This window comes from Rattus norvegicus, chromosome 7, assembly GCF_036323735.1.
Source record: "Rattus norvegicus strain BN/NHsdMcwi chromosome 7, GRCr8, whole genome shotgun sequence".
NCBI lineage: Eukaryota > Metazoa > Chordata > Mammalia > Rodentia > Muridae > Rattus > Rattus norvegicus.
This window is the reverse complement of record NC_086025.1, coordinates 122,290,688-122,302,479: the sequence shown is the minus strand read 5'-3', so window position 1 is coordinate 122,302,479 and position 11,792 is coordinate 122,290,688. Positions and strand designations below refer to the sequence as shown.

The following is an 11,792-nucleotide window of genomic DNA, read 5'->3' as shown; positions in this document are numbered from 1 at the left end:
CTACACCGAAAGGCGTGGTTCCGCGTCGGGGGAGGGCCCTGGAGAAGCCGAGGAGACAAGTATCTTGGCCGATTATTGATGAGTTCCTAGGCACTCGGTGGAGCTCAGTGACTGGAAGGATTCCGGGTGGGGCGTGGGCCAGAGGCGGGACTGGGGGCGGGTGGGAAACCAGAGGGCACTGTTTCAGCAGGCCGTGTAGCGGACATGGCTAGCGCCAGGGTTCCACAGCAGCTTTTCCTACAGGGTGTGGCCGCTGTCTACTTGTTCGCCTTTGCGTCCCTCTACACCCAGATCCCAGGTGAGGGCGTGGAGGGTTGAATAGTCACACGTTGTAACATCCCTTCCTTCACTCTGCATACTGCTCTCTGGTGAGGCGGGTGTGAAGTCCAGGCCTCTCTCTACGCGGGAATAGGTGGGGTGGTAGTTTGCGGGCAGCCAGAGTGTGGAGGGAAAAAGATGTGCACGGGTTGATTTCCCTTAACTATTAGGATTCTCCCCGAGGGGTGGGGGTGACAGATTTCTACCTGGACTCTGTGGGCAGGTAGGAAAGGGATGAGCTCTGCTTGATGGAAGGTGCTGACCCAGAATCAGGTCTTCTGAACCTGGTTTTGGGGTTCTAATTTCTAATTTGAGAGAGAGCATCTGGTAAAGCAAACCCTACCTGGGATAGGAACATCTGCAGGCACAACCTGGGGTTGGGGGTTTGGGACATCTGCAATGCCTGGAGCTGGTGGTAGAGCATCTTCGGGGGCCTAACTTCAGGTGCATTGAGACTGGGAAGGTGTCTTAAGGTTTGGTTGGCTCTGACATGCTCTCTCGCAGGCCTCTATGGCCCAGAGGGCATCCTTCCTGCTCGAAGAACGCTGCGGCCCCAAGGCAAGGGTCGGTGGCAGCAGCTGTGGGAAACACCAACAATTCTGTGGGAGGCACCAAGACTGGGGCTGGATACTGCACAGGGCCTGGATTTACTGACCTTACTGGGCACCGTGCTAGCCCTGGGTGCCCTGCTCCTGAACTCCCTGCGACACCCCTTCATCTACCTGCTGCTCTGGGCTGCCTACCTATCAGCCTGCCAGGCAAGTGAGACACTTAGAACTTCAACCTCAATCTTAACCCACCCACTCAGCCTCACCTGATGAAGCAGACACACAGTGGCTCTCTAACTGCCCCTCTCCCTACAGGTGGGCCAAGTGTTCCTTTATTTCCAGTGGTGAGTGACTCCGGGGCCAATCGGCCTGAGGCTGGGCAGGGATGTTTGCCCTTCCTGGGAGAACCCTGTAAGGGAAGCCTAATAGGAAAGAAACAGGATGTTTCTTCTCCCTATAGGGATTCCCTGCTGCTGGAGACAGGCTTCCTGGCTATTCTGGTAGCCCCCCTGAGGCGGCCTTCCAAACACAAGATTCCCCAGGGTGGATTAGCAGGAGCCTTACCCCATGAAGACCTCCCATTCTGGCTTGTACGCTGGCTGCTCTTCCGACTCATGTTCGCCTCTGGTGTGGTCAAGCTGACCAGCCGCTGCCCTGCGTGGTGGGGACTCACTGGTGAGGGCCCAGGCCTGAAGCTGGGATGGTCTGTCTAGAGGTTCTAACCAGCCCTGACCTCCAGCCATTACCTGCAGCTCTGACCTACCACTATGAGACACAGTGCCTGCCCACACCAGCTGCCTGGTTTGCCCACCACCTGCCAGTCTGGCTGCACAGGCTCAGCGTGGTGGCCACCTTCCTCATCGAGATTGCGGTGCCACCCCTGTTCTTTGCCCCCATTCGCCGCCTACGACTGTCCGCCTTCTATGCTCAGGTGGGTGGAAGAGAGTGTGGCCTTTACCACTGACCAGTGAGTCTTGCTGAGGGGCGGGGGCAGCCCTGGGAGTGGTCAGGTGGCGGGTGCTGTGGGGAAAGCATTACTGGCAGAAGGACATGTTACCCAGTTCAGGTGTGTACTGTCAGGTAAGGCTGTGGCCTTTGGGCAAGTGTCGGTCTTGAGGTCTGTGGGGCCCAGGAAGAACAGCCTTCCATAGCTCTGACTGCAGGCCCTCCTCGCAGGCCTTACTGCAAATCCTGATTATCATTACGGGTAACTACAATTTCTTCAACCTGCTAACCTTGGTGCTCACCACTGCCCTCCTGGATGACCGTCACCTGTCCGCTGAGCCCGAACTCAGATGCCACAAGAAGATGCCCACCTGTGAGTGTCATCCTGACACGACAACCAAACTGATGTCATCTTGCCAAAGAACCCCTTGTTCCTTGGCTGCAGACCCTCAACCAATCTGTGACTGTCCTGCCCATAGCCTGGCCCAAGACCCTGCTGACCTCGCTGTCCTTAATGCTGGAACTGACCGTCTATGGGCTGCTGGCCTACGGCACCATCTACTACTTTGGGCTGGAGGTCGACTGGCAGCAGCAAATCGTTCTCTCTAAAACCAGTGAGTGCCAACTTGGGGAATCTAAGGGAGAGGGCTGGATCGGTCCCTAGTCACACTCCCCTCCCTTGGCAGCTTTCACGTTCCATCAGTTCTCCCAGTGGCTGAAGATGGTCACCCTGCCAACTGTGTGGCTGGGGACAGCCTCCCTAGCCTGGGAGCTGCTTATTGCCCTCTGGAGGTATGTGTGTACCTGAAGACTGTGGGCAGGAGCTGCTTTCAGATCAGGTCTGACCATGCTTGCCCCCACCCCACCCCCCCACCCCCCACCACATCCCCAGGTGGATCCAGGTACAAGGATGGTCACGGAAGTTCTTTGCGGGTATCCAGCTCTCAGTCCTGGGCACTGCTACAGTGTTCTTGTTCCTGATCAGCCTGGTAGGTAACCCTGTGAAGACCGGGGTGGGGGGAAGATGGGGCAGCAATGAGCTATTGTCTGTTTGCCTGCAGGTGCCTTACTCCTATGTGGAGCCTGGGACCCACGGTCGTCTCTGGACTGGGGCTCATCGCCTGTTCAGTTCTGTGGAGCACCTGCAGCTGGCCAACTCTTACGGCCTTTTCCGTCGGATGACTGGCCTGGGGGGGCGACCTGAAGTGGTGCTAGAGGGCAGCCATGATGGACACCATTGGACAGTGAGCCCTCCCAGAGGATGTGGGAGGTAAAGGGACCAAGTCCAGCCACCCCAGCTAACCATATGTCCGTCTGTCAGGAGATTGAATTCATGTACAAACCTGGGAATGTGAGCCGACCACCCCCTTTCCTGATTCCTCACCAGCCGCGCCTTGATTGGCAGATGTGGTTTGCAGCCCTTGGCCCACATACACACAGCCCCTGGTTCACCAGCCTGGTGCTGCGCCTCCTGCAGGGCAAGGAGCCAGGTGAGGGATGGGCCAGGAAAGGGGCTGGGAAGGAGAGAGAAGTTCAAAGCCTTGTTAACTTCTCCTGTGCCACAGTGATCCGACTGATCCAGAACCAGGTTGCCAACTACCCCTTTCGTGAGCAGCCACCCACCTACCTGCGGGCCCAGCGCTATAAGTACTGGTTCTCAAAGCCTGGGGATCAGAGGTGAGGCTGCAGTGGCGGATGGATGGGGGCGGGGCCTGCCATAGCTGCACGCTGACTCTCCAGTTCTGTTACAGCCGCTGGTGGCACCGCCAGTGGGTAGAGGAATTCTTCCCATCTGTATCCTTGGGGGACCCAACCCTGGAGACACTGCTCCAACAGTTTGGACTAAAGGTATGAAGGAGCCGGCCGAACTGTGAGAGGTGGCAGGGCGCTTGCCGGTTGCCAGAGTAAACCTTGTGGGCTTTTTTTGGTTTTGTCTCCACAGGATAAGAGTCCACCCCGGGCCCGCAGCTCCAAAAATGCCCTTGCTCAGACACTGAACTGGGTGCGGGCACAGCTGTCTCCTCTGGAGCCTTCTATCCTGCTATGGGGACTCTTAGGGGCAGTGGTGGCTATCCGAGTTGTGCGGACCCTACTCACCCCCCGCCCGCTCCAGTCCTCAAAACAGACTAGAGAGGAAAAACGTAAGCAGGCTCCCAAGAAGGACTCCAGAGCTGTCTCTGAGCAGACTGCCCCCAACAGCAACAGCAATGGCTCCTGGGCCCCTCGGCGGAAAAAATAGCTTCATGTGCAATCAGCCAGACATATGTCCTGGTAAAGTCAGAGCCCCAGGATCCCAGCCCCTACCATGACACAGCCCAGCCACTGTGCCTTAGCCAGTCCTGCCAGGGCAGATACAGACTGGAATGCCACCCCTGAGGATTGCTAGGTGTCACCTTGAGAGTCCTGCTCATCCCTCTACACCAACCACATCCTTCGCTAGTCACCTTCTACTCTCTTGGCAACCAACCCAGAGTGGGCCTGTGGCCTCGCTCAGGGCTCTTCCTGGAACACTGTAATCAGTGTACCCACAGATGCAAAGGCCTGAATCTGGAACTCCAACCCATCCCCACTGTGGAGAGGGCGAGCTAAACCTGCTGAGGACAGGAGCCAGGGGAAGTGGGTCCGAGAGAAGGTGCCTGCCTGCCTGCCTGCCTGCCCCTCCGACTGCACCAATAAAGGCCCCATTTTTACATACCAATTTACTGTGGTTTCTTCCTTCTGAGGAGGCCTGAGGATAGTTGGCACAACCTAGACTGGTACTGACCAGGCTAAATGGGCTCCCTCCTTGTCGCTCAATGTTCTCCATAAAATAAACCAAAAGGCCTGGTTACAGAAGTCTCGGCACGGCACAAGCTGGCAGACCTCACTGTGAGGCTGCAAGGCCGGTGGAGGCAGACGAAACTGGAGAACATTCCAGAACACAGCCCTCTGTCCACCTCTTGCTTTGCTTCTGGTCTTCAGAAAGGTCAGACTATGGAAGGGCTAAAGGGGGAAGAGCAGGGATGGTTGTTATAGATATAAATGTAGATGGGGTGGATCTGTATCCCAGAGGTACAGGACCTAGGATGGAGCCGAGAAGGTGCATGTGTCACCTCTGGCCTCGTCCTGGGCAGAGCACAAAGGATCTGGAGTCCGTTTCCCAGGGCCCGGCTTCAGCTCCCTCCTTCCCTGGGGTCGTGCAGCACAGCACAGCGCAGCTTCCTTTATCCCCACTCTATTGTTGGTCCCCACCTCTTCCTTTTCCTCTCCCAAAGTAGCTTCCAGGCTCAGCTACACTGGCTGGCCAACAAACCCACGGTCTCTGCTGTCTGTTTATCAACGACACTGGCATTGCTGGCATGTGCCACCGTGCCTGTTTTTGTTTGGTGTTTCATTTTGGTGTTTTGTTGGCTTTTGGTTTTGTTTTGCTCCGAGACAGGGTTTCTTGTGTAACCCTGACTGTCCTGGAACTCACTCTATAGACCAGGTTGGCCTTGCATGCAGAGATCCACTCACCTCTCCCTCCCAAGTACTGGGATTAAAGGTGACCGACACCATGCCTAGCCATGCCCCCCTTTTTTTTTTTTTTTGGTTCTTTTTTTTTTTTCGGAGCTGGGGATCGAACCCAGGGCCTTGGGCTTGCTAGGCAAGCGCTCTACCACTGAGCTAAATCCCCAACCCCCTGAGCTAAATCCCCAACCCCTCATTTTTTTATATGTATTATGGAGATCCAAACTTAGGTCCTTGTGCTTATGTGGTAAGCACTTTACTGATTAGACCATCATCTCCCCAACCCCTTAACCATTTTTCTAACGTTTATGTGCATGTGTGTTTGACTGCATGTGTCTATGTTTGGGTGTCAGACCTTGGAGTTACAAATAGTTGGTAGCTGCCATGTGGGTGCTGGGATTTGAACCCTGGTCCTTTGGAAGATAGTCAGTGCCCTTAATCACTGAGCCATCTCTCCAGCCCCCTTAATCAACTTTACATATTTTTTTTTTTTTTGGTTCTTTTTTTCGGAGCTGGGGACCGAACCCAGGGCCTTGCGCTTCCTAGGTAAGCGCTCTACCACTGAGCTAAATCCCCAGCCCCAACTTTACGTATTTCTTTACTTACTTACGTACACTTATGTTTGGTTATGCACATGGAGGCACAGCTGACAGAGCCGTTAGATCCCCTAGAGTTACAAACAGTCATGAGCCACTAGGTGTGGGTGTTCGAAACTGAACTTGGATCCTCTGGAAGAGCAGCACACACTGAGCCATCAGTGTTCTTAAGTATATAGTTTTGTAGCACTCAAAGTATTCTGTAACTACAATCTCTCGTGATTGTTTCTACAACTTTCCTAATACCCCAAAAAGAAGCCCTGTATTCCTTAAACAATAACTCTCCTTAGTCCTTAGTCCCTAGCAACCTGTGTTCTGCTTTTTTTTTTCTTTCTTCCTTTCTCTCTCTCTCTCTCTCTCTCTCTCTCTCTCTCTCTCTCTCTCTCTTTCTAATCCTGGACACCTCATAGAGATTGAATTATATTATAATCTTCCTTTTGCCTCTTTTTGTCTTGTACTGTATTTTCACACTCCATGATATAATGTATCAGAGTGTCATTTCTTTTTTTCTTTCTTTTTATTTATTTTTTTTCTGAGGGTCTCATATAGCCTAGGCTACATTCTATCTATTAAGCCTGTCACCTCTAAAAAGGCCTGGGGGTGCGTGGCCCAGGATAGCAGGGCTCCAGATTCCATCCACCGAAAAGCAATGTTGGGCCTTTCTGGGCATAGGGAGCTAAAGATAGCCTTTGACCTCTGATCTTCCACCTCCACCTCCCCAGTGCTGGAACTGCAGACACGGACCACTCGTCTGTATTAGGGTGGTCATTTGTGGTTTGGGGTTTTGTTTTGGTGAGGGGTATGTGTTGCTTTATTACTGGAGTTGGTTGGTTGGTTGGTTTTGAGACAAGGTTTTGCTATGTAGCACTGGCGAGAAAGGAAGTTGCTATGTAAGGCTAGCCTCAAACTTGCTGCCATCCTCCTGCCTTAGCTTCTCAAGTCTTAGATTACAGCATGTCCTACCTCATCAGGCCACATTTCTCAGTTTGTCACACAAAGGGCTAAATACCCATACCAAAGTGTTTTAGTCAGAGTCTCTATTCCTGCACAAACATCATGACCAAGAAGCAAGTTAGGGAGGAAAGGGTTTATTCAGCTCACACTTCCACATTGCTGTTCATCACCAAAGGAAGTCAGGACTGGAACTCAAGCAGGTCAGGAAGCAGGAGCTGATGCAGAGGCCATGGAGGGATGTTACTTACTGGCTTGCTTCCCCTGGCTTGCTCAGTTTGTTTTCTTCTAGAACCCAAGACCACCAGCCCAGGGTGGTCCCTCCTGCCTTGATCACTAATTTAGAAAATGCCTTACAGCTGGGTCTCATGGGGCATTTCCTCAAGGGAGGCTCCTTTCTCTGTGATTACTTCAGCCCGTGTCAAGTGGACATACGACACCAGCCCATACACAAAGGATGAGGCTTCATCTTTGTTATCAGCAGTGATCATTTTAATTTAATCATAAACAAAACTGCTCTTTACTTTGTACTTTTGGTCGCAAACCTAGCCTCAAACGCTGAGCCATCTCTGCAGCCCCCGTTTCAGCCCTGAGAGCAGTACTGAAAAACTTGGCCAGCCAAGTTAGTGTCACCGTCTCAGTTGATGCAGGGAGTTTCGTCACTGTGGTTGAAGGAAGCTGATAGTGGTTTTGGTATCCTATCAAAATAGCTTTGGCCTTGCAGCTCTGAGAGGAAATAAGCAAAAACCAGGGGCTGTGTTTTTTGTTGCCAAAGCTGTCTGCATAGGAAGACCCAAAAGAGACAGCAAGGGAAGTGGCAAGGCTGGAGTGGGGTCAAGAAAAAGGCAAGCCCCATTCCTTCCTTCAGGCCCCATAGCAGTTCCAGCAGCGGGAGCCCCCAGAAAGGCCTGGCACTCCCCTTGAGTGAGAAGAATCCTGAGCCCTGCTATCCTCCCATGCACACTTTGGGGGTTTTTTAGAGATGACAGGAAAGAGTCCCCAAGGGACAATAGTTCTGGGGACAACAAAACCAATACTCTGTCCAGTGACCACAACCAGGGTGGAAATGGCCGTTCAAGAGATGATCAAGTCAGATGTGGCTCATGCCTGTCGTCCCAGAGCTCAGTAGGCTAAGCTAGAAGGTTCTCAGTGTCAAACCAGCCCCGACTACAGATCAAGGGGAGCAGTGTGAGGCTGGGGATGGTAACTCTTGTCTGTCCACACTAAGTCATCTTACTCAGCCTCCACATGTAGATTTGAAGCCCGATTTCCAACCCAAGGAACCAAACGCCCTTGGAGAAATGGCTGATACTAGGAGGACTAGTACAGCCTTGAGGGGAGTTTAAGACAGCGCCAGAGAGGTCCTCACGTCGTATCCTCAGAGTGGAACAAGCCCTCCCTGCCTTCAGTCTCTAGCACAGTGTTCTCCACCTCCCTAATGCTGAACCCCTTTAATATGGTTCCTCTGGCTTTTCTTTTTTTCTTTTTCTTCCATTTTTCCTTTTGGCTTTTCAAGACAGGGTTTCTCTATGTAGCCTAGGCTGTCCTAGAACTCACTATGTAGAACAGGCTAGCCTCAAACTCAGAGATCTGCCTGCCCCCATTGGGAGTGCAGGGATTAAAGGCAAGAACCACTACTACCACCATCCAGGTCAGCTCATGTTCCAGTGACCCCCCTCCCCCATCATAAAATTATTTCGTTAATACTTCATAACTGTATTTTTGCTACTGCCATGATCTATATTTATTTATGCTGTACATATCTGATATATGATCCCAAAGGGTCCTGCCCCACAGATTGAGAACCACTGCTAGAAAAAACAATGAAGTCTCCAGAACTTGTGGCTCTCACTATTTAGGAAAAGCATTCTGAGCAGGGATTAAGTGACAGATCTTGAGATAGGATCATCCTGGACTGAGCCAAGTGAGCCCTAAAAGCCACCCCAGGTGTCACAGCAGCAGATAGCACTTGTCCACACCCAGAAGACCTGAGGTACAGAGACACAGCCACAGGTTGCTAAGTGGTCCTGGAGCCACCAGGAGCTGGGAGAAATGGGAAGAAGCAAACAAACATTAACCAGCTCCTCCCAGACAACTGACTTTCCAGGGGTTTTGTTGTTTGTTTGTTTTCTGGTTCCAGGAAGGAAACTCAAGACTGGGAACATACCAGGTCAGTTCTGTGCGAATGAGTATACCCTCTGAACTATTTCTTGTTTCTCCTTTTTCTTTGTTTTGTTTGAGACAGGCCCAGGCTGGCCTTGGAGTCATCTTGTAACTGAGATTGTTCTGTAACCCCTTGATCCTCCTGCCTCTGCTCCTGAGGGCTAGGGTTCACACTGCTTCCCTTGTCTCTTCAAGTGGCAAGCAATGTTTACATTTATGATACACAAATATATAATACTTGAGATGTGTTCAGCACAGGGGGAAGTTAGTAAGCTTACATAGTGTGTGTGAGTGTGTGTGTGTGTGTGTGTGTGTGTGTGTGTGTGTGTGTGTGTTCTGAGTACCTAATTTCTGGTACATTTATTTACTTACAGTGGTTGGTGTGCGATGCACAGTGGTGCTTATGGAGGTCAGAGACAGCTAATGGGAGTTGGTTCTCCACTTTGCTGGTTCCAACAGTCACACTCAGGTCTTCCCACTGGTGGCAAACACAAGTGACCCACCTCATCATGCCTCTCCAAAATTATCTGAAAAAGAAAAGCCTGGAGCGGTGGCTCACACCTGTAACTTTAGCACTCGGGAGGCAGAGGCAGGCAGATCTCTGAGTTCCAGGCAGGGCCTGGGCTAACGCAGAAACCCTTTGGAAAAAAAAGATCCATTCTGGGCTTGGGAGGGAGTGGGGCAAGTAAAGCCATTCCTGTACAAACTTGAAGATGGAGTATAGATCCTTGGAACTCATGGAAACGCTGGAGCATGACAGCCCACTTTTAATCCTAACAGGTAAGGGCTGCCTAGTGTAAGCCAGCTGGCCCAAATAGCCGATGGCCAGCTCTGGTTCATCAAGGGACACAGAAGCCACCCAACATCAACCAGCCTTGACATACATATACATATTCACATATGTGAAGATGTTCCCATATACAGGGGTGCACAGTACATGGAAACATGGATGTGTGTGTGTGTGTGTGTGTGTGTGTGTGTGTTTTGAGATAATAGGTAGAGATGCTTGCTGTCTGAGTTTGCTCCCTAGAATCTACATGGTGCAAATCAGAAGTAGACTCCACACACAAAGTTGAGATTTCTAATTTTATATGTATATGGTTATATCAAGTCAACTGTCTTCCATAATGGCTCTGCTCAGTTATATTTCCAGTAATAGTATGAAGATGAGCCCCGCAGTGGTGGTGCACACCTTTAATCCCAGCTCTTGGGAGGCAGAGGCAGGCAGAGGCAGGCAGATCTCTGGGTTCAAGGCTAGCCAGGTCTATGGGGCTAAGTTCCAAGACAGCCAGAGCTACACAGAGAAACCCTGTCTCGAAAAAAATGTAAAAATGGTCCCTCTCCTCCACATCCTCAGTGGCTCATTATCCTGTTTTGTTTTTTTCTGAGATTTTAACATAAGTACATAATTTCCCGCTTCTCTTTCCTCCCCAAGAACCTTCCCATGTCCTCGCCCTTACTCTGTCAAATTCATCACACACACACACACACACACACACACACACACACACACACACACACTCCTTAATACATTGATTTAGCATACTCAGCTGATCACATGATATATTTTTGTTTTTCAGAGCTGACCATCTGGTATAAGATAACCAGTTGGTTTGACTTCCCTGGGGGAGACTATTTCTCCTGCTCTTGGCATTCTTCAGTTGCCTCTAGTTTTTTGTCTTCATTGATGCCTCCTGAAATTTGCCCTGGGTACGTTAGTATGACTATTGGTGCTGTCCTTGTTCAGGTCATGCCTAGGCAGCCATGCCAGTGAGACTTCATGGGTGTGGCTTCCAACATTTTTAGGAGACAGTCTCCCAAAGTCCTGTCTCTTGCATTCATTCAACATCCTGTCCCTTAATGATCTCCGAGCCTTATGTGTGACAGCTCTGCTACAGCTGTATCCATGGCCCTGGGATCTACAACTCTGTGTGCATGACTTGTCTGTATGCATGTCTGTGCAGCACGCGTGACCTGCCTGCTATCTTAGGAGGACAGAAGAGAGTCCCCTAACTGATGTCACAGACGGTTGTGACCTGCTAGAGTGGTGCTGGGAATCGAATCCAGTCCTCTGGAAGAACAGCCAGTGTGCTCTTAACCATTTAGCCACCTCTCCAGCCCCTGTAACATCTTTTTCTGTAACAGCCATTCCAAAATTATGAGGTGAGAAGCAAGCCAGGGCCTTCCGCTTGTGAGGCAAGCACCCTACCATTAAGCATTGCCCCCTACTGCCTCGTGTGGTCTTTGTTTGCATTTTCCCGACTCCTAACGATACTGAGCATTTTTTCATACAACCCTTGGCCATTTTTATGTCTTGAGGAAGAGGTAATGAGTGTCTCACTGTTTTACCCATGCTAGTCATGAGTTCACAGGCTCAAGTGATTATCTTGCTCAGCCAGCCTCACCCGTGTACTTAGGACCACAAGCTTGGACTACCATCACCAGACCTAGACCTAGTTAGTAGTCTCTAGAGGCATTTCTTTTTTTTTTTTCTTTTCTTTTTTTTGGAGCTGGGGACCGAACCCAGGGCCTTGTGCTTGCTAGGCAAGTGCTCTACCACTGAGCTAAATCCCCAGCCCCTCTAGAGGCATTTCTGTTCAAGACCTTTGCCTTTTCTTCTCAGTAGTGTTGGGATAGAGCCCAGGCCACGATGCATGCTAGTGAAGCACTCTACCACTCAGCTGGATCCACAAGGCGCTCTCTCTCTCTCTCTCTGTCTCTCTCTCTCTCTCAGTCTCTCTCTCTGTCTCTCTCTCTCTGTCTCTCTCATTTTTTAAAAATG

General features: G+C 51.1%; 1 protein-coding gene across 1 annotated transcript; it reads left to right on the top strand.

The window, feature by feature from the left end:
* The first annotated feature begins 56 nt into the window (after positions 1 to 56).
* Lmf2 (lipase maturation factor 2) lies at positions 57 to 4,509 on the top strand. Its single transcript, NM_001079939.1, has 14 exons — positions 57 to 298; positions 823 to 1,076; positions 1,182 to 1,210; positions 1,327 to 1,541; positions 1,619 to 1,797; positions 2,043 to 2,184; positions 2,291 to 2,425; positions 2,498 to 2,603; positions 2,704 to 2,800; positions 2,873 to 3,055; positions 3,133 to 3,301; positions 3,377 to 3,488; positions 3,563 to 3,659; positions 3,754 to 4,509. Exons 1-14 carry the CDS (start codon positions 205 to 207, stop codon positions 4,048 to 4,050), a joined length of 2,109 nt encoding a protein of 702 aa, NP_001073408.1. The 5' UTR covers positions 57 to 204; the 3' UTR covers positions 4,051 to 4,509.
* The last annotated feature ends 7,283 nt before the right edge of the window (positions 4,510 to 11,792 follow it).